Source organism: Gavia stellata, chromosome 17, assembly GCF_030936135.1.
Source record: "Gavia stellata isolate bGavSte3 chromosome 17, bGavSte3.hap2, whole genome shotgun sequence".
Classification (NCBI taxonomy): domain Eukaryota; kingdom Metazoa; phylum Chordata; class Aves; order Gaviiformes; family Gaviidae; genus Gavia; species Gavia stellata.
In genome coordinates this window covers 5,519,510-5,547,114 of record NC_082610.1, presented here as the reverse complement: position 1 = coordinate 5,547,114, position 27,605 = coordinate 5,519,510, and the positions used below count along the sequence as shown (strand labels likewise).

The 27,605-nt window shown below is 40.5% G+C and overlaps 1 protein-coding gene across 1 annotated transcript in view; it reads right to left on the bottom strand.

The window, feature by feature from the left end:
- NELL1 (neural EGFL like 1) overlaps window positions 1–27,605 on the bottom strand; it is a 299,127-nt gene that overhangs the window by 229,147 nt on the left and 42,375 nt on the right. Inside the window, exons 5-7 of the mRNA XM_059825833.1 lie at window positions 7,857–7,953; window positions 1,825–1,897; window positions 1,508–1,590 (exon numbers count right to left, since the gene is read on the bottom strand). Coding sequence (XP_059681816.1) covers window positions 1,508–1,590; window positions 1,825–1,897; window positions 7,857–7,953 — 253 coding nt within the window. The remainder of the gene's footprint in view (window positions 1–1,507; window positions 1,591–1,824; window positions 1,898–7,856; window positions 7,954–27,605) is intronic.

The following is a 27,605-nucleotide window of genomic DNA, read 5'->3' as shown; positions in this document are numbered from 1 at the left end:
TTTAACTTGCATTTGTCTGACAAATTAACTTCCTTTCCTGCTGCATGCATTTTTCCTGGACAGCAATATTTCTGTAACAACTGCAATGAAACAGTCAGTGCACTGCTGTAACAGAAAAGGAACTCACAATGAAGGATTATCCCAGCATCACTTTCTGGAAGCCCAGAGTCTTTGCAGTACAAATACCGTGTTATTTGCTTCCTCTCGTAAAGTACTAGCAAGCAAAAATATAATTAACAGCAGAGAAAGCAAGTTACTCAGTACAGTGCATAATTGGAACTTGCTCATACCACCAGCAGGGCTCAAAATAATTGCCTCTCTTTCACAGTACAAGCAGCAAACTGAACTAAAAGCTTCACATTTTGCATTCGGAGTCAGCGTGTCCAAAGCATGTCAGCTGACTAAGTGGATTGTCAGTATAACGCGCACACTCTCTAAAAACAAACTTTCCCCTTTCCTATTAGGAAGGAAAAGAACACTTAAAGGCAGCACAGTAAAAAGTATAACGCTTTTACGCAAGTAGCACTATTATGCAAATCCTATTTTTGAAATTCCTGTTCGGTAACTACACTGAGATTAAAGGCATCTACAGGTTGGTTGTAATTGCACTTAAACCTGTAAGTAAATTAACACGTAAGTGCTGTTTCAGATGAGACAATTAATTGCCCTTTACAATGGATCAGATGGTTCACCAACATTAACCTTAAAAAGTGATCACAGATTGCCCTTTGACAGACATCAAGGGTTCAGTCACCTCTAAAACACAGCTTCCTACCCCAAAACTTCACCCCAGCCTCCCAGCCTTAGCTGAAGGGCCTTGGCTAACACAGAGGTTGACTGTCTATTGCGGGAGCGGAGCCTAAAGAAAACCTCCAAAATTCAAAAAAAAAAAAAAAAAAAAAAAAAAAAACACCACAAAAAAACCCACACACACACCCCAAAACAAAACAAACAAGCACACACCACATCACCTGGAGCTGGGTTAACTTTTACATTGGTAAAAGCTATTGATCAAAGGTGATGTCAAGATCAGCACAGCCGGCAGCTTGACAAGCATTTCCATTTTGGGGCCTCATTTCAATTCCCAGGAAGGAGACTGTGCCAGTCCTGAAGACTTCACAGGACTTCCCACAGCCAAACACACACCCTCTGACAGCATCACATGATGAGGAAATTGTTGAGGGATTTCACTCCTTTGTTTCTGCATTTATCCCTCAGCATGAAAAAAGGGAAATCATGTTAAGGCTTCTTACAAAAAAATCAGACCCTGGGCATTTTGTCACTATCTTACAAATAATAAGGCAGACAATAGAAACCATACGAGGCTTAAGTGATATCCCTGAAGCTATACCCGTAAGTCCACTGCAGATAGGGCTACTGGCAGAAGGAGAAAAAAAACATGGCTGTATCACAAAAATGTAGAATAATGGCAAAAGGAATAAATAATTTCACGTCAGACTTAGCACAGGAACAAATGGGCAATTAACAAAGAAGCTTAGGTACCTACTTTTGCAGTCATTTTTGCCAGGAGTTCTTGCAAATCCATGATTCCTTGCACCAGACTTAAGAAATCACTGCAGGTCGGGCATGCTCAATAAAGGAAGAGTAAAAAGAAAAGGAAAGACACAATAACCCATAAATAAATCAAGTCTGATATACCACTGGTTATCTGAACATAAAATGCAATCTATTTACACAGATTTTTTGCCTTCTGGAAGTCAGCACATGCAAAAATGACAAGCCTGAAAGTATTATTTTTAAAGCAAAGAAAGAATTCACTTAAAAAAAATCTAAAATAGAGATAATAAAGAAATTGCTACTTACTGCGATTCAGATTAGGACACTGTGTTATATATCCATTAGGTATAAAGATGACTTTCACATCTTGAATAACACCCTTTGTAAAAGAAGAAAAAACTAGTAATACAGATTACAAGCATTCACTTAGATCTGCACAAGCTGTTTCACAAGTCATTTAAATGAGTACAAAAAATTGACCAGCTCACTCTTCTCGTGAGGAGAATATTTTCCCTAACTGAAAATGGGCAAAATAGAACTACTCCTCTCTATCTTCCTGTGTGTTTGGATATTAATTTTCATAAAACACAGAAATAATACTGCTTTGTCTTTCACAATTGCCAAATCTAAGCTGCTTAAATGTCTTAAAATGGGATGAGACTGGTGAAAAAGCAGTGAAATAATATCCATTATTCAAGCCCATGACACACTTTGCCAAAAGACAAAAAGAAAACACAGCAGTACTCTTTAGTGATTTAGCCAAATAAGACTGTGAAATCCAACATTATGAAAAGAGAAGTATATAGTGCAAGAGGTAAGTAAGAGTCTGCACCTCAGCTGTTTGGTTTATTTTAGCCTACTAGCTTTTTATTTCAAGAGGCAGTTCGTGTAATCATGCCACCAGTTAGAATTAAATCCTTTCTCTAACCCAGACAGATGGAAAGATCCCCTATGCAGGACTGGCAGAAATCAGGACTCCATGGTCAGAGCCAGCTAGTGCAGGTTGTGCGAGGCCCAGAAACTGAACCGGGCAGAATCGGAGACAAGACGGTCCAAAAGGTGCAGTTCCGGCTGCATCCTCTGTTGTCCCTGACTTGCAAGGATATCCCTGATTGAAGCAGCAGACACGAAGGGTCGCCCAGTATCCCTGCACACCTGGCTCCCGAAAAACCCTAAATCCTTCAAATAGCCTAGAAAATGCTGAAGCTTATGTTTGCTCTTTTAAGCTCCGTACAAAGATCTTGCTCCATCTTTGACTGTTTAACATACTTACTCCACAAGATCCACTACCTTTAATAACATCATGGTCACTAAGGGAGAGGAGCAAGGGAAAACAAGGGACTTCTAGTGCTGCTATTTGCACTTCGCCTGACTGTTAATCAGATGTAGTGACACGGGTCCACTACGAGTCCCAGACACAGAATTATTTCTTTAATTTGAATGGAAATCTATCATCGCGGCAATTATTATCTAATTAAATAACTGATTTGTAAGATGATGTTTTAATTTTCAGTTAAATTGCAACAGAGTGAATTTTGCAGACTGAGGACATAGCCACTTGCTCAAAACATTGAACTCCATCCGTAAATAAAGCACAGGCCTCAGATAGCCCTTGAAGCCTGGCGAATACAGTAAGTAACATTTAACATTTACGTGTTCATTGGCTAAAACAGCAGAAGGTAATCAGCAAGCACCATTTCCTGCTTACTGTTTCATGATCAAATATTAACCGAAAATACTAATGGACATAATCAGATCACACTGTCTTTCTTGCAGAAGTATATACATTTATTAACCTTTTCATCTATGAAAATAATGAAACCATCATAATAATGAGAAGTAATACTGTCACTGGAAAAGGAACATCCTGAAAGCCATTTTATATACTTTCTGCTAGCAGTCATCAGCAAAAAATTAGAAGGTCAGGAATAAAAATATATTTCAATGCTTAAGCCTCTCCAGTGAAAAGCTTAACCAAGAGCAAATGAGATTACAAGTTTCACCAGACCGTATTGCATAGCTAACAAGACATCATCCAGACAGAAGTGATAAGATGTTTTCCTCAGCCTTTTTTTAAAAAGTGCATACTGAACTTCAGATATATTTGCTGCATCAGAGCCCTACCATGGAACTGTCTTTTGGATAGATTTGCATTTTAATACAACCTGAAGAGGAAACACAACTATTTTCTGTGTCTTAATTTCTGGCTACATGAAAGCACGTTACCATGGAAAAATGTATGAACTTCAATTCACCAATATAGATGCCTTCTAAGTCTATAAACCCTCTGAAACAGAATTAATACAATCAAATATAGAAGCGAACCTTCAAAGAGCAAAAATTTTGCTGATGTATTTTTTTAATAGAAAGACTTCATTACAGGCAGACATTTATTACAGTCGTGGTTATTGTAGCACATATGAACAAACTTGGACTATTCCTCCTTCAGCATTAAATCTAGGTTGCCGAGAGCTTTCTACAGCCACAGCCAGAAGGCGAATTAGGCATGCACAGCTCCCCAGGGGAAGCCAAGGGCTCTGGTTCACTTTGGCATAGGGTGGAGTTCTTCAGTCCACATTCTGTGAAAGGACATCAGGATTTCATCTTGACAGGGAGATATCAGTGGTCAAAATCTTCCCGGTTTTGCCTTTCCCAAGCAGACATCACCTTTATGTTACCATTAAAGCATTTGGCTAATTTCAACCAAAGCTTCAGTTCAGCATCAGGACTCACTAGCTTGAAGAGCCTTCATCTGTGCAGGCAGATTACCAGCTACAAGATTAAATTCAGGCCTGCAGCACTAAATATCAAGCCCATCCCATGAGGTTGTAATAGAAAAGCCCTGTTTATGGTGCTTCTCATGTCTCTATTAAATAGAGGACTCCTTCCACATTCTGTGAAAAAGCATATATATTCCATGAGCTCTACACTTCTGCATTTTCATTTCCTCCATTGCCTTTCACCTTCTTTAAAACCTACTTCTCCCATTGAGACAATGCGTGCACACAGCTATGCAAGTTGCATCGGCCAGGGCTGGTGAAAGGCTCTGCACAGAAGCACCAGCTGAGGTGCCCAAAACCCCGTGCCTAGGCAATGCTACACTGGTAGCACTAGATCAGCACTGTGCTCCTTGACACAGGGCAGGCAGGGCCCACACCACGCGCTTGAACAGCTGTCCTTGGCACCGTATTTACCTCACCTTAATCTGTACGACTCTGAGACCAAAATGACTACTGAGGCCCAAGTATACATATGACGCTGTGCAGTGAAAATACCAACATACTTCTCAAGCACCCGCTACACAATCCCCAACACAGCAGCAGGATCAATAGAGCCTGCTATAGCAGATATGAAAATTACCGTCTTTCGACATGAATCACCTAGTCAGCAAGGCATTAATAAGCTCATTTCTGCAGCAGCTCTTTGGAGGGAGCCTTAGGGGGAAGGGTTCTCCCCAGCAATAAAACAAATTTGGCAGATAATTCTGATCCTGACAGCAATCAGACCTATCCTCGAGTGAGGGTTTCCTGGATGTCTGGTATCACCTTCTTCCTCCTTTCAGTTGCATTTACTTTGGTTTCCTAATCTGATTATAATGGCATTCTCTAGCCCTAAAACAAATCTTGGTTTTGGGCCACACAAAGAAACCTAAAGGGCAAGCATGTATTTTTCTAAGTAATTCCTGAGATACCCTTCAAAGCAAACAGATAAAGCTATCTTAAGTCTGCTCTGCATTTGCCCCCGCCACTGCTGTGCTAAAACCATTCCGTCTTGTCTGAACTCCAAATGCTCAGTCATAGCAGGTAAGTTACAACTAGTAAGAGGTCCTAGTTGTAAGGGGCAAGACTTCAACTCCCTTGATTATGCTGTAGAGCACTTCATTCCCCAGCAAGGCCACAGAAACAGCAGGGCTACTTGGGGAATCATCACAGTAAGTAAGGATGTGGAACAAAAGCATAAATAAGACAAACGGCAACAACTGGCCACAGTGACTTATGAATATCATACCCCTCCTTCCTCTTCTGATATACTGAAGAAATACGATCTAAAATAGGCATGAAAATATGGCCCATAATGTGCTTTAATGCTCTTCATTTATGGAGAGACACAACAATTAACTGACTGCCATTAAAGTAAGAAAATTTTTGGAATGGCAAAGATACTCAGAACAGTATCCAGTGCTTTTTGTTACATACCTTACCGTGGCTCCAACTCATATACAAAAATGCTAATTCTTTTTTAATGCTCTTATTTCCCTGCAGATCTCTGTTTACATTAAGGAAAATAGATCTATTTTTTTATATGCTAAAACAGTGAAACAAATTGCTCTGAAAAAGAAAGGGAGGTCCTGCTGAGCACGCAAATATATGTAAAGAGATGCGTACTCTTTACAAACTGGCAAAATCCCAAGTTTTTGCAATAAGCAACATAAAAAAAGTAAGATTTCTGAAACTCTCAAGCAGGACTAAAAAAACACAACCAATTATATTTCTGCCCTGAAGAAAGTTAGTAGAATATTCAAGCATGCATAAAGCAAAGTAAGGCACTTGTCAGCTTTCATTATGATCAATAAAAACTGTCAGCTCATTAGCATATCATTAACTACCCTGCTGTTTCCAAAGTGTTAACGCGTAGAAATATTAATTTACAAACATATAATATCGCAGAGTTGTGAGGCTCTGACTGCCTGCATAAAATAAGAATTTAAGATGGGAGAATCCAATATAACTTCTTTTTTTCCTATGTAGCTATAAACATATGTTTACCATCTGTGGAATTATGGGAAGCAGATGAGGTAAAAAAACAACAGCTGTAGAATAAAATAATACTATCAATTTCACTTCACACCGACAGCTCAGCTGCTAGAGGGTGAAATGTACTCTAGGTTCAGAGCAACTCTCAGACTATCGTTTAAGTTAAAAGTTAGCTTTTACCCCCGTTTCACAATTAAAATTGTTAGTTGCTATGCTTAAGTAATTTTAGCATACAATAACTGTCTTAGCTTGTTGAAATCTGGCGACTTCCAGGAGAGGTCCTCAGAAAAACAGCAACTTCTAAAATTGTCTTATGAACTGACAGCTTCAAAAGAAAACTGAGTGGGTGGTAAATCACCTTGGCAACAAATCCACGCCAATATCGAGGACAGGCAGATTGGCCTATCGCTGCACTATAGACTCTTTCACTGATAAACACTTGCACCGTGGCTTGTTATCCAAAACATGAAAAAATATCGGAAACTTTTCTGTAGCTTGCTTACAAAGTAAAAGAATTTTCAGGTGGAGGGGGTGGTTTTCCTTTGTTGGTTGGTTCAGCAATTCAGCCTAGACCGAAAAATCATATAGCCTTACCAGGGGCCAAAAAAAGCTGAAAGAAAACACACAGGAGAAGGCTTTTCAAGTTGTAGGTCATCTCTCTGTCCTTTGCAATTTTGGAAATATATTACCATTACTTGAATCCTCTTTTTCCTCTGAGAAGTTTCTCATGTCCATACTGGCCTACTCAATGACGATGTCTTGGGGAGCCTCATGAATGGAAAAAGACAAGCTTTCAGGCTAGCAGGTAGGAGCAGCCTGAGTCCTGCCAGCTAGCCAGCCTTTCAGCCTGGGCTGTCTGGAAGCAATGGAAGCTCCAAAGGACTAAGAAGCTCAGGAACAAAACTCAGTGACCCACTATTCACTTTCTGTTGAGAAACACAGTGACCCTCTTAGTTGAGAAAAACAGAAAGAAAGGACGGTACTCCAGGAACAGAAAAATCTACTGTCTTGCAGCAAGGCAAATGCACTGCATACAATAGCTAGTATCTGCCCAAGCCAGAAGGATCGCAGGCCAGGAGACCTTCTCTGCTCTAGAGGTCAATGACGACAGTGTCCAACAAGGAAGAGTCACCCGAGGCAAACAGCAGAAGGTGAGGGTATTCTGCACATGAAATCGAGGAGGAAATGGCCTCCGAGAGTGATTAAAACCAGCACTGTCTGGCCAGGAGACCACAGCAAAGCTGTTGTTTTGTGAAGTTTAAAGACAAAAGCCAAGAATAGACTCTGACGCTCCCTGCACAGTATCTGTCCCCAGGAGTGGCAAGGCAGAGCACAGCAGGCAGGTGAAACCTAAAGTAAGGAAACTAAACAAAATACTGGGCACTGCAGTCAGCGACTACGATACTCTACCTTGCAGGAAGAGACCCTTTTCTGTAAGTGTTGGACCCATCTCAAATCCCAAGTCCACAGTTTCTACTAAGATTCATACAAATCAGATTTCAGGAGTGCAAGACAACTAATCAGAAATATCTTGTTGACTATTTATTAATTTCCTTCTGCATGTGCCATTTCATATCTGCTTACCTTAAAAAAACCATGTTTTCTGTTTCTCTGTCCGAGCCACAAATTGCTTTCAGGTGTCAAATTTGTTTCTGGGGGATCAATGACGCGTTCATAAATCCTGCAGAGGGAATAGATTGCCATTACTTGAATCCTCTTTTTCCTCTGAAAAGTTCCTAGTAAAAATCAGTTAACGATAAAAAATGGAAAGTAGAACAACAAAAAAATTCATTAAACACAATATTCATCATTGATATTTTTGAAGGTATAATAGAACTTTAAAAGAAAAAAAAACAGGAAAAAAGTATTAAAATCACTAACATATGAAGACTGCATAAAATTGAAACTCCCCTTGTGCAACTGCGCAGCACTGGGCCAAAGAAACACAATGCCAGAACTCACCATAGTAGGGAAAACACTAAGATGGGAACATCCTAACCCAAGGGTCTCCTTCAAACTCAACTACCCGTTCCTGGAGAAAAAGTGCAGTCACAAACAAGATCCAACCAGAGAAACAACCCTTCGGGATTCTCAGACTGTTTAGAATTTTGAGTAGCCTTCATAAAGAAACTATTCCACCTCTACTCCCATGGCCTTTTCATCTCTACGTTTGTGTCACTCATTCCTGCACCTGAACCTTTCGTTTTATCCACTGCTCCCCTGTTTGCTGCTGCTACTGAATTCACTGGGCCTGGATGCCCACGTGCACCGCCACTACCGCACATCCAGCTTGCCCATGTCACTGGCACAGAATGGGACCTCTTTGTTTATGTTTGGTGCCTAGCACACAGGGACATTTTCTTTATTATTCTTCAGGGAACTAGAAATAATAGCAATAAGAAACAGCAATAACAACAAGTAACATGAGGTCCATAAGGAAACTTTATGTACTGCATAAACTTGCACGTGACTGCAGTAATCTGCAGATCAAATTTCAAAACTTAATTCATGAAAAATTGCTGTAACACAGCATTTTCAAATTCACAAAAATCTGGAGTTTCAAAAAGGCTTTGCGTGGGCTTTTTATTTGTTTATTTTTAGGAAAGCTGTAATAAAGTTTCCATAATACCTTTTTCAGGAACTCAGACCACTACAACAATATCATCCTCTTAGAATATGAAAAATTCAAGACCAAAGTTACCGACCCTGGATTCTCATATTGCCATGTCACATAGGTGGGAGCCATAAACTTACTGCTTCATAACAAAAACAGCATGCTTAATAAGGATTATTGAGAAGATGATGAAATATATTTCCATCACTATGCAGCTCACAGGCAGTATGTATTGCTGTGTAATCATACCAGCGTGACAGCCAACAGAAAGGACACTGAATGTGTCAAGACCTGTAGCTTAATTGAATGTTTAAAAAGGGGTGAAACTCTTTTTCTTCTTTCATTAAAGCTATGGCTTTAAAAAAACATGAGAAATGAACACCAAAGAAAAAAGCAAGTCAGTCAACACAAGTCATTGCACAGTTATCTTCCCATTTACACTCCAAGTGTTTCTAGCACACAGTCACAAATGTAATCATTGATTTTCGTGTTGTAAGTTGCCACTTGTATTGGGTTTGTGTGCAAGGTTTTGGTAGCGGGAATGCTACAGGGGTGGCTTCTGCGAGAAGTTGCTAGAAGCTTCCGCTATGTCCGATAAGGCCAATGCCAGCCAGCTCCAAGACGGACCCGCCACTGGCCAAGGCCGAGCCCATCAGTGGCGGTGGTAGCGCCTCTGGGATAACATAGTTGAGAAGGAGGGGGGAAAAACTGCTGCGCAACAGCAGCCGGGGAAGAGAGGAGTGAGAATATGCGAGAGAAAGAACTCTGCAGACCCCAAGGTCAGTGAAGAAGGAGGGGGAGGAGGTGCTCCGGACGCCGGAGCAGAGATTCCCCTGCAGCCCGTGGTGAAGACCATGGTGAGGCAGGCTGTGCCCCTGCAGCCCACGGAGGTCCACAGTGGAGCAGATATCCACCTGCATCCCCTGAGAGGACCCCATGCCAGAGCAGGTGGATGCAGCCCAAGGAGGCTGTGATCCCATGGGAAGCCCATGCTAGAGCAGGCTCCTGGCAGGACCTATGGCCCTGTGGAGAGAGGAGCCCATGCTGGAGCAGGTCTTCTGGAAGGACCTGTGATCCCGCAGGGGACCCACGGTGGAGCAGTCTGTTCCTGAAGGACTGCACCCCATGGAAAGGGCTGACGCTGGAGCAGTTTGTGAAGAACTGCAGCCCATGGGAAGGACTCACGTTGGAGAAGTTCATGGAGAACAGTCTCCCATAGGAGGGACACCACACTGGAGCAGGGAAGAGTGTGAAGAGGAAGGAGCGGTAGAGACAAGATGTGATCAGCTGACTGCAACTTCCATTCCCCATCCCCCTGTGCTGTTCATGGGGAGGAGGTAGAGAAACTGGGGAGGGAAGCTGAGCCCAGGAAGAAGGGAGGGGTGCGTGGAAGGTGTTTTAAGATTTGGTTTTACATCTCATCACCCTACGCCGATTTGATTGGTAATAAATTAAGCTAATTTCCCTGAGTCAAGTCTGGTTTGCCCATGACAGTAATTGGTGAATGATCTCTCCCTGTCCTTATCTTGACCCACGAGCATTTTCCTCTGTCCAGTTGAGGAGGGAGAGTGATAGAGCGGCTTTGATGGGCACCCGGCGTCCAGCCAAGGTCAAATCCACCATACCACGTTATTGGAAGATTCATACATTTGGAGAGGCCTAGAATAACCTCCCAGTATCAAAGAATTCAGGAAAGCTCTAAAATTTTTTATGTCAAAGCACACAGAATCATATATTCTGCTCACTGTCGCTTATTCAGAAAAGAAGGAAACCATTCGTCAAAAACAAATAGAAGCAATCTAGAGGCAAACTTATTATTTCCTTAAAAAGAAACAATAACAAAAATCTCAAACTTAAGAACAAAATAGTTACACGAAAATTCCAGCTTAAGAATGTGAGTACAGGAGTCAGACTTCTTCTAATACTCATGATTTTATTGCTCAAGTTTATTATAATTATCATCAACCTTAATTCATATTTCATCAACATGATACATTAAAAGCTCTAGAAAATTTCTACCTCTACTAGTTAGTTACTTCTCACTATCTATGAAATTACTATGCTGAGCTGTTTTACCTGTTCAAACAGCCACATAAGATGACATTCTTTTAAACCATGTTTTCAGAATTATAGCAATTTTGCATGCACCATCTCTATCAATATTTTCAAGTGTAAGTAGACCCCTTCTGCCATACCTCATGCAAAATTGAAGATTACTCAAATGCAAAACTGCTGCAAAACGCTGAACGAGGAACAAAGAATTGACGTGCTCCTTGAGAAAACCAATCACTGAATTACACTATCATAGTAGGAATGTCTCTTTGGACATATAACACATCTTTATTCATTATTTCGGTTAATAATGTCTTCCCCGGAAAACTTCTAATCTTGTAAGAAGACTAGTCAATATTCCATAAAGAACTCCATTTCTGCTAACAGATAAAATCCCAGTGCTAACCAGGTTCAACAACACTACCTAATGAAGAATATCTGATTTTTATTCACCTGGCCTAGTTAAAGTTTATAAAGGAACTCTACAATGTGTGTCTGAAATTACATGTAAAAACCCCAAAACCTAACTGACGTTATTATATGACAGTTCAACAATAGTAAGGAAGACAAATCAGAGACAGGTTAAAGCAGTTTATCTTGTGTTTTCTGATAATTTAACAAGGACTTTCAACCTATGTGGAAAAGGCTGTAGCAACCTTCCTTCCAGAGTCTCTTCAGAAAGTGCCATTCATAAGATACATGCTCAGGATTTCCCATATCCCTCTACTGTTCTACTCTAATTCCATTTCTGAAGCAGGTATTTATCTTAAATTAAAGGATTAATTAAAGGTTGGTTTGGGCCTTATTCCATATTTGTCTAAGAAACTGGTTGGTTTTCTTCTCTGTGGTTCTGCCCATGGAGTAATAGGCTTAGGATTCCAGAGGAGGCATGAGATGTAGACCAGTCTTTGCTTATCTTTCCATGTAAAAAGACATTTTGGTTGATACTATTTGGTTTGCGAACAATGTGAGCTTACTTTATTGCTGTATACTGTTAAACATCAACAAAAAAAGCCCCAGCAAGCATACACACAGCTTATTGCTACCCCGATAATCCTCTGTATACTCTTGGGAAATGAAAGGATCAAAAGCACATCTGAATTCCTAACAGTCAAAAAAAAAAAAAAAAGATGACATCACAAGGAACATGGTTCACCATATACTACTTCTCTAAGGAAGAATTAAATTTGGCCGGGGGGGCGGAACCACAACAAGCGAGAGTCCTGCAACTCCTGACAAAAAAAAAAAAAAAAAAAAAAGGACAGTGATACAAAAAACCCAAGGGACTTTTCCAGGAAGACTAGAAGCTACTACACAAAAGTTACAATTACACAAAGAAGAACTGGAACTAGATGGAAGAAGCTTTTGAATCATTATGAGCAAAGAAGCATAACAGCATTACTAACTCTTAATCAGTGGATTTAATAAAGATAAAAACAAATGTTTTCAAATATCAGTGAACATAGTTTCACCACCTACGTGCATTGGCAGCTGATAGCCAGTAGACCTGACTGATGTGCAGCTGGAGTAAAGCCAGGAACTGGGCACATCTCCTGGCTGCCAGGTTCATATTTTAAGTCACAAGAACATTTGAAGAGATGCAGCATTCCTAGACAAGTTTTTGAGGAGAGAGACTTCATGGGTATTTAAGACACCCTGTCCATACAGGGTGTCCATTAGGTGGCACTTGCTTAAGTAGCTGGGAATAGGGTTTCACCCAGACATTAGGATTGCCCACGTATGTACGTCACTTACAAATCTATAAAATATTCCTGATTATTCAGGTGATTTTTCAGGGGTTTCTACACCTAGACAAACCCATAAAGCGTGAACACTTGTAACATATCTCAAAGTGTAATGAGAAATGTTACTATTTAAAGGTGAAATTCTCTTATAACTATTGCTTGTGAAGTGGAAAAAACAAACCCTTGCTCCGCTCCCCTTGCTGTATTGTTTCTCTTTTGGAAGAAAAGAGGCGTTTTTCAGGCTGAAAAACTACTGTTGCTGAATAGACACAAAAGGATCCTGCTTTTTTTACAGCTACATTAAGCTTCCACATCATTCTCGCTACCTTGCTTGATTTTCTGGGCTGAGGTGTGTTACCTCCTATGGCTTTATCCACGCTTGACCAATACTTTGTATTTGGCATATGAATAGCTAATTTATATCTACTATACTTCCAGCTTATGAAGTGCTGGTCTAGAGCTCCTTGGAGATCAGTTTCCAATACATTTGGCTTTGATACCCACACAGAGAAATGCGCAATACACTTCACAAGAACAGGAATGCTTAGAAAGAGGACTCCAGGGAACTGTGGTCTCTGAAATTACTGCAGACTGAATAGCCCCTCCAGCATGAGGAGACCCAGGTCTCCAGGTTAATGGAAGCTCTACTCCATACTTCAGACTTTCAGATTTACGATTACTGCATTCACTTTCCAAGAGAAAGCTTGATTTGCCCCTGCTTTATGCTGACATATTTCAAAGGAGCTAAAGCATAAACCTGGAGTAATACAACTGTGATTCAATCCTTCCTTCTTGAAACGTTCACGCTCAGAATGCATTCACTAACCACTGATCCATTTAGCTAAACGTAGTAAGAAAAACACCTGTTAACCGACAAAGACCACGATAGCCTTGTGTTTTGTATCTGTATCTCTATGCTATCTGCACACTTTGGTTTACTAAGTGTTCTTATGCAATGCTCAGAAACCTTTTTCAAGGACTCATTCCAAACAGGCATCTGTGACATAACGAACACAATATACAGAAAACAGAAAATCTATAAAATAGTCAGTGGATTCCTGAAAGGAAGTGTATCTAAAATAAATACACAGACACACACCTTTCTCTGCATAGAGGAAGACGCTCTCTAGAAATCAAGCTCAAAATAATCAAAATTATTTTTATCAACTTTATAACATTCTGGTAAAATAGGGAAATATTGCCATTTTACACGTGTGCAAACTGAAACAGGAAGGCTAACTGGTTAACCGAGATCACAAAGACTGAGTCAGGGAGGGACATTGCCCAAGATCTAAGCCATTAGACTGGGCATGACTGAGGCGTAACTGCCTCACGCACAGGGCCACAGTCCCTTTGGGAAAAATGTGACATGGAGTTGGCTCTCGCAGCAAAGAAGATTTCTTACAGGCAGCTTTAACAAGCGGAAGTTAACACTTGGAGAGTATTTCCACTTTTGTGGAGATGCAGCTCTACTTCATATACGTAATATTTGCCATGCCAGAAGCATTTTGGAAATAGATTACATATTTAGTAGAACGTGAAAATAAACTTGGTGTCTGTTGGCATTAGAATATATCAGCCAACATGGACTGATCAGGAGATGCAACTGCCTAAATTTCTGTACAATAAATTAGACCTACAACTCCAACAGTTACTACAAGTGGCACAGCAAACCACGAAATTTCCAAATTCTTTCAGGCATAAAATATGAGTAGGTTACTAAAACAGTAGGGCTAGATAGGAACCAGAGAGATTTATTTTATTAGTGGTACAATTAAGAAACAAATATCGGCAGTCTAAATATTCTTGTAGCTGAGGCACCGCAGGAACCTCATTTCTTAGTTGCTGGTCTCTATTAATCCAAGAACAAGCTTTTTTGTTCCCGATATGGCTGCCACGCTTACTTTCTTGAAGCTACAAATTTCCATGTAGCAACCACGTGTTAAATTTGCCGCACCTAATTTTAGATGTCTCAAAAGTTTACACCTACAGTAGAGCTAGTCCTCTAGACTCACTTATTTAATGAAGAGACGTAAGCGTTTCTAGGGTGTGATTCATCTTACAGTAAATGAATCACTCTCTGAAGGCCCCTCCAATGACTGCACAGGAGACCTTGCTGACATCAGGGTGAATCATCAAAACAGATTTTTGCAATTCAAAACCTGATCCTCAAAACTGACATTCTCTTGCAACCATTCGTTACCCTGTATACATCCATCTGGATCCTCAGACCCTTTAAATAAACTGCAGGGTATGGACAAGTCACACAAAGTAACACACTGTTCAAGACAGCATCTTTGAAATAGCACTCTCAACTTTTGTAATAGAAAGTCAGAGGAGAGAGGGAGGTTCCCCCACGTTTTGTGTCAGCCTCTCTCAATCTAATTCGCAGAGGTGTTGACCACCTTGACCATTGTTACCATCTCCATCTGAGGCTGCGAAAACTCAGTATATCTGAAATAGCAAATGTCAGGCCTCCTAACACAGCCGATTGTATAAAAATAACCAGCCGCTTCAAAAAGTTTGCCCAACATGTTTTCTGAATCCCAGCTGCATAAAGAAAGTGACAATTACATCAATCTCTAGCTTTAAGATACAATATTGGCATTTGTCTTTCTGTCTATTCTTCTGAAGAGAATTAAGAACTGATTTTGAAAAGAAATACTAGGATATCTTTACATATTTCTCTTTCAACCCATTTTCTATATGCTTCCCAAGGAAAATGTGTCAATACCAACGTGATTGGATTTTCTTGATAGTGTTTACAGATAGGATGCATTATTTGACATGCATTCAGTTCTGGAGCAACTTTAACTGAATTATTCATTCAGTTTCCAGTGTTCTGTTTCAGAAAAATAATCTTCCTGAGGGAAATTTTGATTTTTCGTGCTATCTCCTCTGTCATAGCACAGGAGTTCACAATCACTTAACAGAGGAAAGCAATTTAGATTAAAATCTTAGGGTTTGAGGGAAGCCTTTTGTTATTGAATTTTGAATATACAATAGTAACTGCCAACTATTTAATAAAAAGTTATTGTTCAGTGCTGGGAGAAAAAAAAATAGGAGGTGTCCAGTAATAGTATGTGTTAGGTAAAAGACTCAAGAGTGCATGCTCAGTTAAGTTCTCCTCAAACTCTGTTACCCAAATGATTTCATTGATTTTCCTGTATAGACAGAGATAAAGTGAACGTACGCTACTTTCCAGTTTAAGTACAGAATCACAGAATCAAACTAAGGTTGGAAAAGACCTGTAAGATCATTGAGTCCAACCATCAACCCAACCCTACCATGCCCTGCAATGCCACATCCACGTTCCCTGAACACCTCCAGTGAGGGTGACTCCACCACCTCCCTGGGCAGCCTGTTCCAATGCTTCACCACTCTCTCAGGAAAGACATTTTTCCTAATACCCAGCCTGAAGCTCCCCTGGCACAACTTGAGGCCATTTCCTCTCGCCCTGTTGCTAGTCACTTGGGAGAAGAGACCAATTATTCCAACTACAATTCTAAATTTAAAAATAAAAACATATCTAAGTAAACCTCTATAAGCAATCTGTTTTTTTCATTCAAGAGAAATGCAAACTAACTTTCAAGACCCTCTAACAAACAGGAGAAAATTAAACAAATGCAAGTAAAGATGATTAGAAGAGCACGTTTCACTATCAGGTTTGGAGGTTTATTCTCCACACATAAGTTGAATAAGGGTAAATTCACAGAGATATTATCTGCCTCTGTGGGGCTTTCTGTACAACACACATTAGGTTTTTCAGTTTCTTACAAACTTACTGATGAATTTTAGCAGTATTTCTTGGGCATTAAACTAAAACCAATCATGGTTATTGATTCGAAGTAGAGGACCGGAGCCACTAAACAATGCGACATTGGCCACACCAAGGGCAGAAATCCGTCTTTCTCAGAATACTACACCTGTATGGTATCTTTCGTCTGGAAATCCTGAGGTGACTTCCAGCACCTTTACAAACAAGTTCCATATTAGTAACTTTACTTTGCAAATGACAAAACAGATACAATTGGTTCCTGATGATGAGAGTCTTCAGAGTGTCTAAGCCCTAGGCTAACAGCCTGCCTACAAGGCTGCAGTGTTTACCCATCTTCAGATCACAAACAGAGCACTCCTGAAAGTGCAAGAAACCCAGAAAATATTTTGAGTCAGACTCTAGGCAGAAACAGAAAATTGGCCATTTGCTTCGGGTTTTCAAGAGTTGTGGGGAAAAAAATTATGACAAACTGCAAGGTCAACTGTATCTTACATGCGCTGTATCCAGAGCACTTAGCACTTTACTGCACATGCACTATCCATAATTTTTCATACAGAAATACAGGATTTTCAGTATCAAGCCAGCTTGTTTGATACCCAAACGGTTATTGCACATTTCAACTTTGGCAAATGTACTGCTTTTGGCTAGGATAGAGTTAATTTTCTTCAAAGCAGCAGGTACGGTGCTGTGTTTTGGATTTGTGATCAAACAGTGTTGATGACACACCCGTGTTTTAGCAAATGCTGAGCAGCACTTGCATAGTGTCAAGGCCTTTTCTGTTTCTCAGACTGCCCCGCTAGCAAGTAGTCTGGGGGTACACAAGGAGTTGGGAGGGGACACAGCCAGGACAGCTGACCTCAACTGACCTAAAGGATAACCCATGCCACATGACGTCATGCTCAGTGACACAAGCTGGGGGAAAGGAGAAAGAGGGGGGGTGTTTGGAGTTACGGCATTTCTCTTCCCAAGTAACCTGTATGTGAGATAAAGGCCTATTTTTCCTGGAAACAGCCAACGGGAGGTAATGAATGAATTGCTTATTGTGCTTTGCTTGTGCATACAGCTTTTGCTTTACCCATTAAACTGTCTTTATCTCAACTCACTTTTCACACACACACACTTTCATCCTTCCTGTTCTCTTCCCCATCCCACTGTGAGGGCAGCGGCCGTGCAGTGCTCAGCTGCCTACCAGCATTAAACCACAACAGCAACCTACTTCTTTTAATAGTGTTCCTGAAAATTCATTTTGACCTGGTAAATCTGAGCTAAGTAGCATGCGGTTCAGGGTCCTGGCATTGCCCATAAAGCTTGCACGTAATCTACAGGTAGCAGAAGCACAAGAGGAATGTACTTGTCACTGGCTCTGGTGAAGACGCCAACTTTTCCATATTCAGCCTGCTTGGCTACAGCAGCGCTTAAGGCGGTGTCTGGGTCAAAAGAATGCCTCACCTTAAGTGCTGAGGGAGATGTCATCTATATAGAAAGACTTTTCTTACAAAAAATTCAACATCCACAACTCTTACAAATTAATGTGAATTTAGGTACTTATCTTTAAACATCTCAATATAGAGCTGAGAGCCACATAGCTCAAATACTATTTTTCAAATAAGTATCTGACTCACCAAAGGTATTTTGGCATCTTTTTACCACTTGTGAGCAACTATCACTATCCGAGTACCAGAGCATAAAACACGTAGCAGCAGGGGTTTTTTTGTGATGCACACAAGCATACACTACAGACAAGGAGACAAATCCACTTATAAATGAAGACAACACTAGAATTCACAGGGTCACTAAAAGACACCCTTTAACCTCAGCAAGCTTTGAAACAGGTTCTAAACCAGAACACTGAATAAAGCAAACTGTTAACAAGAAAGCTAAAAGCACAGCACTCTCACTTGTTACCATACCAAACATCATACCAAAAGCCCATCTCGGATGAACCAAATGTTCAGAGTACATCCCGTATGCCAAATATCAGTGAACCAAGCCTGAGCAATTAAAAACAGATTCTAGAAATAAGAAGGAGAAATTAATTCAATGGGTTCTTCCAAGATACAAAAAGAAGAAAAGCTCTTCTCCCACAAGTTAAACAAGAAGCCCTTAGAGCGAGATGAATATGAGATTAAAAAAATATATTAAAGTATCTATGAAACAAAAAGTAAACAATTAAGCCTATCTTACTTCAGAAAGCAAGAGGGTAAAAATGTGCATCATCATAATAGCACAAAGCAGCACTGGTACTTCAGGTCTTGCAGCAAAATTAATCCCAAAATAAAATTCTACCAGAACAAAGAGGTAAAACCATGGTTACATGGCTTATATCACCTCCATTTTGTCATGGGGAAAAAAAAAAAAAAAATCTAAGATTACCACTGTTGTTTGTCACAAGACATTTGTTGAGTGAGAACTGGCAGTGCCGAAACTTTGCTTCTATTACATCTACCTGCATTATACAGGGATGAGCTGGTCCCTGGCCTGAGATCTGTGGCACACGGGTCTTCGCAACTGGCAGTTACAGCAGAACCTGAAGCACAGTAAGCTTACAGCTTAGAAATAGCCCGTCTTCACAAAATATATGCAGCATTCCTCTCTTCTGTCTCATGCTATTCTCAACCCCAGTCGCTTTACCTAGTACAGTAAGACAGGTGCAACTGCAAGAAAAATCAGGTTTTCGCTTCCAACTCCTTTCTGCACCGCTAGAAAAAATACATTTAAAAGGAAACCAGCCACAAGCAACCTTTCTACTAAACAGCTTCTTTCCCCCCTCCAAAAAAATCATCTGCTGAGAAGTTAATTGCCTTACAGTGTATCTTGTCACAGGATCGTCTCATCAAGGGGTTCGTGTCATCACTAAATGATTTGTGTATAATCATAAAATAATCTCATCCATATTCCAGAGCCAATTTCCTCTCGTGACTGAAGGTAACTGCAGGCTGAGGACCACAGGCTTTGCTCATTAACACACTGCCTTTGCTGCCAGACTCCCGCCAGAGCCCTCCCATTAGTATTGTCTCAGCACTGTGCAATGGCGCTCGGCTCTCCCCAGAGCTGCCACTCCTCCCCATTAGCCGCTGTCCCTGTAACCCCACAGAGGGCCGATCCATTCCATGTTCCTCCGTTCTTACCCCAGGTTCATCAGATAACCCACATCTCCATTTTCCCCACGGTATTTTTCAACCGCCCATTTTAGCCTCGGTGGTTTGAAAGATAACATTGCACTCTCTCCATAATACCTAATTGGCCATGACTGCGGAGGTGTATGAAACATACAGTAAACATAGAACAAGCTATTATATTGGTTCTAAAATTAAGTTTTGATGGAAACTGTCAGGTTCACAGACAGAAAAGCACTCTCCAGGGACAGCACTCGGGTTTGGAGCTCATTTCTCACAACATCTGACATGCTAGGGAGGTGAAAGCATGGCTCAGCCGAAGTCAATGAGAGTTTTCACTGCAGACTTCACTGGGGCTGGGATTTCACCCCAGGGATACTGCACGGCACATCTTTCAGTTGAGTTTAAAGTAAGTGGCTGGCGTGACACTGAACGGTTCAGCTAGGGTGGAGGAAGTCCTTCTAGTTGCGTTAGTCGACACAGTGCTAATTATTTGCTTTCACTTTTGACATGCTAAAGGGAATGCCACTAAAATTGCAGCTCAGTTAAGTAACGCAGCTTCTGCCGATTCTTTCATTACTGACTGGTCTCAGATATGAAAACAACTTATAGGACTGGAAATTGCATGTTACCTTACTTCTATGCTGAGGATCAAATTAGCATCTTCCACCTTACTGCTCCTTCGATGTATCATTTCATTGGTAATACAGATCACAACAATGGTTCTTCATATCACTGAAATATTTAAACTAGAAGCAGTGGCCAATATCTGATGTTTTATTTAAAGAAAAAAAAACACACACCAAAAGAAACCCAACAACAACCAGCTCCCTAAACACTTACCTGTGTAGAAATGGAGTACTTCCTCAACTCCCAGAAATACCTTACTGTCCGAAGCATGAGACTGGACCGCCTTTGCCATTCTCTCATTAGCACATTTGCAAAGCAGCTCTCACCCGCGGCACAGAACCAGAAACTCAGTTGTGCCCACACTCAGTACTGAGCCCACTTGACCCCCTCACGCGCTGCAGGACCATCCAAACGTAATGAAGGCCTGGACAGAGCTCTCCCACCCATAGGTAAGGCTGCAAATAGGCCAAGTGGCTTTGCATGACACGTGAAGTGAGAGAGGACACTACACCGCTGCTGCGGAAAGATCCGTGCCACCGCCCAGAGCCATGACAGCCATGCTCACAGTGTTTCCAAGCCTTGACACCTTCCACCTCTGAGCACCCCACACCCAAGGAACAACCGTGACTGCTCCTACACGGCTGTCTGCCATTAAGAGTGTTGTCAGTTTACTCTGTCACCACGTGGCACAATGACAGGGACTGTCAGGTTTCGGGTAGTAAATAAATGCAGTCAAGTAGTCTCCTTACAGTCAACTTGAGGATTTTGACAAGATCAGATTTCCAAAAAGAATTACCTTTTGGGAATTATTGCCATCCTAAATTGTCTAAGAAAGACTCCCCAAGTACTAAACCACTTCAGAAAATTCTGGGCTGGTTTCACAGACTTCAGCAGTCCCAGCCCTATTTGTTCAGTTGCCCTCTTATGCCCCACAGCACTCAGGAGGTTTCAGAACATTTGGAAAGACTCTGTACTATTTGCTATATGGAGACTCAGATGTCAAGTCAGCCTCTGAACAGTTCAGAGGAATTCTCATCTGCTCTTTGGCACAGGTCCAATGCTTTTATAAAAGTATTTAACTGAAATTATACTACCATTTTTCAATTCAGCTCCCGTATTACCCTATGTGACTCCCAGTTCTAAACTCCAGAGTTTAGCTAACCACTTCAAACGGACGAGTTCATTTATGTTTTGGATCTCAGTTAATCTCTCTGGCTGGAGCAAGATAATTGTTTTTATAATCTGAAAGGAAAAAACCCAAAATATTCGCTCTATCTGGTTGATTCTAAAATTACTATGATCACCTCTCTGTCCATATGACCCCCATGAGCACTCCAACAAATGAAAAGAAAATAGAAGCAAGTAATAGGAGATTTCCCCTGAAAAAAGTCTGTAGAAACAAATATTCAGATACATTTCAAACTATGCAGGCTAAATTTTCAGAGACTGCTTTTGTAAGTAAATCACCCCAATTTAAGGTTTATTGCTCTGACATTAAAAAAAAAAAAGAAACCAAAACAACTAAATGTATATTGGACCAATGCAAAAAGTATTTGAGAATGGGATAATACACCTATTCACACACTTTGGGAAATGCCTAAATCATCTGAGGCTTGCCGGTCTTGATTTAAGATTATTTCCTCTACCATTATCCATCCTCTGACACACCCATAGCATACAAATACAATGAATGCAAGATGCCAATGGTAAAGCATAACACATTATTCCTGCCCTGTTGAAGTCATCAACCTGTCTATCAACATTTTCAATTCATGAGAAAGCACCGCAAGTCCCTGGTTTTAAATAAGAAAAAAAGGAAAACCACTGTTAAGTCTATATTCGGTAGTAGTTGGGCTTTGCAGCTACCAAACTCTGGCTCCACAGGTCCCTAAAACTCAGGAGAGTGCCACAAGCTCCCATTCAAGACCCTTAACCTAATCTCCGGAGGATTAATTCTACTCTTCAGTAACTGACATCAGCAGTACCTCGATCAGCTCCTGAAAGAAACCAAAGCAGATGCCTGCTCCGCTCTGAGTAGGAGCTATGTGAGGCACCTCAGCTGCAGCACAGCACCCCAGGTACTTGTCCTGACTATAAGTGGTTGCCGCCTTCTAGGGGTGGTCAAAGTATGCAAGACAGCCAGGCACAGGTACAGATTGTTATCATTTGTTTTTTACAGTAGTTTTGCAACACTTTCATGAATACTCACAGCCTTCTCCAATTCTATCAATGTCACATACAAAAAAAGTTCAACTGATTCACCTGGATGAAAAGAACAAATTTTCATCACAAAGGGATGGGTTAGGACATACCATCATTCAGTCTTCGGTCACACCCATACTACCATTCTGCTGATGTGTTAGCCTTTCCATGAAAAACCCTGGCTATTAAAAAACTGCTTTGAAAAAAAAAAAATATCTTTTCTCAAGTAATGCTGACTGCATCCTGAACATTTCCTTACAGCTCAACTACAATAACTGTAATGATACAGGCCTGACAGCAGCTAATGTGATATGGCAGCTGGAGATCTCTCTTATGCTAAAAAGTTTATAGCCTTTCTGTCAAACAAAAGGGACAATCGGTAGGTGAAAATTAATTTCCAATGCACAATACCACAGTTCTCAAGTTGGGTGCACCTCTAATGCACAATTGTAACACTCTACCCAAGTAACCATTTCTCCGACAGCTTCTGCTACAGCTCAAAGAGCAGAGAAGCAATCTGGGTCACAAAATCACATTTGAATGTTGAGAGTAAGTTACCTAGCTGCATAACACTGCCACCATGCCATCTTCTCTCTCAAGAGAAAGCGTTGTACACTAAGTAAAGCAGTGAATCCCTCTTTTAAATACATCCCTTCACCTTCTTTATATTTATTACATTTTAATTAAAGTCATAGGACTTTGTTTAGATCAGTTGAAAGCCTCAGGTTGGCAGCCAGAATACCTTATTTATAAGAACTCAGAGGTCTTGGATTCCCATATTTGGATTATGCTGCTTTAATTTATTTATTTTTCCAATTAAAAAGTTCACACTGCTCATGCATTTTTTATTCCCTAATGCTCTGTTCTATCAGGAGAAACATAAAAGAAGCAGACAACATGTTTTTTTCAGTTGAAAACTACATCCTAGCCTGCTCCAGTTTTATAATCTATTCTCTTATGGTCTTACCAAACCCCTCCATCAAACAGCTGAAAGTATCCATCAAAACCACAGGCTGTATTCACAGTAAAAGGCACTCCAGCACATACTTTCACTGGAAAGCATTAATTTTTGCAGCAAAGTGCCTTTCTCCCTTTTACGCCTGCAGACAGAGTTCAAGTAAAGGAATACTGATACTGTCTGAACAGATGAGTACCTTTGTAGCAATATGGTTGATGAGAAATTAAACAATATAAAGCAAGCGGCCTTCAAGCTTACCTCCCCAGATTAATTAGACACACTGCTAACAATTTGGAATTTATATTTCTTAAATACATTGTCAATCAATACATTTTGATACAATACCTGCCACCTCTTAAATTGTAGGCTCCGTGCTATTCCCTCACTCTTCCCTTAACACTATTAAATGTAACATTTTTCTGTGTTGTTACTCTTGTAGGGGGCAAGCATCGCAGTGGACAGTCAGGTACCACGGGCAACATTACAGACTCTACAGCTGAAACTAATTCCCAGTAAAGCCAAGACAAACGCCAGCTCTCGTAGGACCATGACAGTCCCCTGGGGCTGCAAATCTCCTGACAATCAATGCAGGTATGATCAGCAAGATCCTTCACCTCTGTTCCCCTAAGAGACCAAATCTGGGAAGGTGCATGGCAGAGTTTATTTCATTATATAATAACCCTTTAGTGCCATAGGTTATTTAAGAACCCTCTGACAATGACACAGTTCCTCTAGCTCAATCTAAACACTCACCAGAAAGCCCCTGACAACCCCCTTTTCCCTAGAGTAGGGGAGCACAGATTGTACACATAACCAATACTTTGAAACAAGATTTGTTCGCCGCTAGTGGACTCAGCATTGGAGATACAACGAAATTAAGAGCAGCATACTTAATTTCCACTTTACTGTCAGCACAGGTGTTACTTGTGCATCAGTTGTACATTCATAATTAAGGTAGTCTTTTCATTTTTCTAAGCTTTCGGAACCTTACTAGACTGTTAAAAGCATGTTCGCAAGTACACCTGCTGCTTACTATGCAAGTTGGCCAAGACTTAACCTCCTGGCTAGAGGTTACTGCCTAGGCCCAGCACCAAGGCTCTCCAAGTCAGTGAGAAGAGTCCAGTGACATTCAATAGGTTTTTAGTCTGGACTCTAATGTATCTTCCTATGTCAGCAGCTCCAAGCTCTAGCATCCAACTCGGCTACAATTCTCACTCCTTGTTCTCGAAGGAGCACCAAAAGGAGCAAGTAAGATGCAGCAGGAGCTGATTTCAAAAGGACCTGTACTTGGGCAAATAAGCTTCCTTTGATACGTGTGCCTCCCCCACCATATTACATCTCATTAGAACAGAGGCAATTACACTGTTTTAAAGATGACTCTTAAAAGCACTAAAGGCTTTTACTGGTTCTCAAGTACTTTTCCCCAACCTATCCAGGTCTGAAAAACAAAGTCAACTTTTGGATTTGATTCCAAGACAATCAAGTACCAAATGTCAAAGCAATTCTACAAATCAGACTGATGTGGGTGATAAGGCTGGGAAGAATAAAAGTAGATTCAGATTAAAAGTTTCATCTCCAATGCTTTCTGATCTACTGCAGTTTTTGGAGGCCAGGGACTAGCTTTGGGTATCAATAAAAATCCCGTAGCAAAATTAGGTTGTAGCTGGATATTTTTCCCAATGCAAAACTTTCAATGCACTCTCAGATACAGGTTAACTTTAATAACACTGCATTCACAAATCACTCACTCAGAACAGCCTTCCAAATGTATAACATATTACCATAGACCTAAACGAAAGGAGTAATGCATGTATTCAAATTCATGCATATCTGTAAGGAAGCAATGTTGCAACGCTCTTAAAGAAATCCAGCAGAAATCCAAGGGATTAATTTTGTTGGTCTTTTTTTTTCCTTTTTGCTTTGTTTTTAATTTTTTACAGGGGAAACAGCAATAGGTAAAAAGCACAGAACTTCTTTAACTCTTGGTACTCTTCAAGCTAAATCCTTGTTCTGATGACTCCGCATCTCTGCAGGACATGGGACAGGTGAATCTACTGGCCGCAGTCATATTCTCTCTTTCCCTGTGACTTGTTCAATTAAGTCTGCAGAAGCATCGCTTCTCGTTAGGCATCCTGAACTCTGCTGAGAGCCACTGACACCACGCTAGCCTAAACTAGTGACATTTACATGTAAAGTCTACAGCTCTTAACACTGGATTCTGTGCATACCTTCAGCTGCAGCTTTCCTAACACTAACATGAGGAAGGCTTCAGATTTTTAGTAGTGCTCAGAAGTAGCCCTCATTGGTTTGTTCTTCATTTTCACATCTTTTGTCATTTATTGTAGTGTCATCGGGAAATGCTAGCGCAAAGATGAACAAGATGTTGACTCCTCTTTTGAGTGCAAAGATGTAGGGGGTTAAGATATACTAAAGGAAACTGTAACAACATTCACAAAATTCTCTAATTAACTGAACAGAGATGCTACAGCTGAGTCAGGAACTTAAAGGCTTCCTTTTTTCTTTTTTTTTTTTCCTTCATTTAAACTTCTACTATGATCTGCCCTCAAGTCATGCTTTCAGAACTATTCCCATTACTTTTCCACAGGAGTTGTCATAAAATACCACAAATACACAGCCAAATAGAGGCATTTAGGATGGATTTATGCCGGGAGCAGCCTTGAGATGCACCACCTTAAGGGACACTCTTAGATGTATCAGCCCTGTTTAGGGCTACCTGACAGAGACGGCCATACACATTTATCACCTCATATGACAGCACAGCTCATTCCATAATTGTCTTTATCTATTCCTGCCTGTTGCTGTAAAGAAAATCAGGTCACAACCATGCCTCTGTGCAGCTCTCTTGTCCCTGGATAGACTTGTGCACCAGGCAGGTGCTTTGTGTTGTCTTCCTTTCACATTGTGTGCAAGAAGGCAGCCAGCAAAACAATCTGCTAAAAAGGGTCCTCCTAACACACATTTGCGGTTCATTAAAAAAAAAAAAAAAAGACATCATAGCAGATAATGAAGAACCTGTCCAAAAACCCAGTATGTCAATAAACAAACAAAAAAGTATACTGTTGTAAGCAAAGAAATAATATAACAGGTAAACAAATAATGGTAAGATAAATAAATCAGACCATCAGACAACTGAAATGAAGACCATCTTTACAAATTATAGATTTCATGCCTCAATTAAATTAAAATTGCTCTAAGCATTTAATTGCTTCTAAGGTCCCAATAAAAGGATTCAATAAGCAACCCTCCTTCAGATTAGATTTTTACTGTCAGTAGTTAATGCCATTGCAAAAAATGATTGTAACCTTCTTCTCAAAACAGTATCTCATAATTACTTTGGTTGAAATGTAAACTTTTTCAAATGTTCCAATAACTGCATTATACTCCTACAATACTCAATTAACTTTATTCTGCCCACCTGAACAAAATGAAGACTTTAGAAAAAAGTATCTGCTACCATCACCCTATCTATATAAGTGCCACAATTCCAAAACGCATATGCTGATCCTCTCTACCAAAGGCAAAGGATATTTTTATACTAATTTGGGTGCAAGAAGACACGGAAGCAATGGTTCATTTTCCTCATTCCTAAAGCCTATTTTGAAGGTCCCAATTTCAAGTTTTCCGAGTTTCCTCGTTAACCACTAAGTTAGCAAAAGCCCAAGTCTTCAATACATTGTGAAATCAAGTCCCAAGGGAAGAGAGATTCTAGGAAAGAGAGATTCTAGGTTTGCTGCTTTTTATTCCTTGAAATCCTGACAATCTGCCATCTTGCAGCCTTCACAACTTTTAAAGGAAGAAAAGTGCAATGACAGACAGAACACCCTTCAAAAAATAAAAAGCACCAGTTTCAGACATGCAAAAAGAAGCTTCCAGGTTTCTCAGAAGTTTCCAAGTGGGGCAGCGGGTGAAAAAAAATCAGTAAGAAGTGCACTGCTTGATTATGTGAAATAAAATTAAAATGCCTCTGACACATCTATCTATTCTTCAAGTTTTCAGGTATGCTGAGTGAAGCAGTTCACAGCAGAACAGACCGCACACCAATCTATCACACTTAAATGCAATCACAGTCAAACGTAACATCAGCTAGTGCCTAAACTACAGAGATGCATTTAATACTCCCCAGTCAGCAATCAACCTTTTCCACATTTGTTCATAATCACAATGAATTGTTTCATGTTAATGCTTTGTTTTCCTTTTCTTATCCCAGGGCAGTTTAC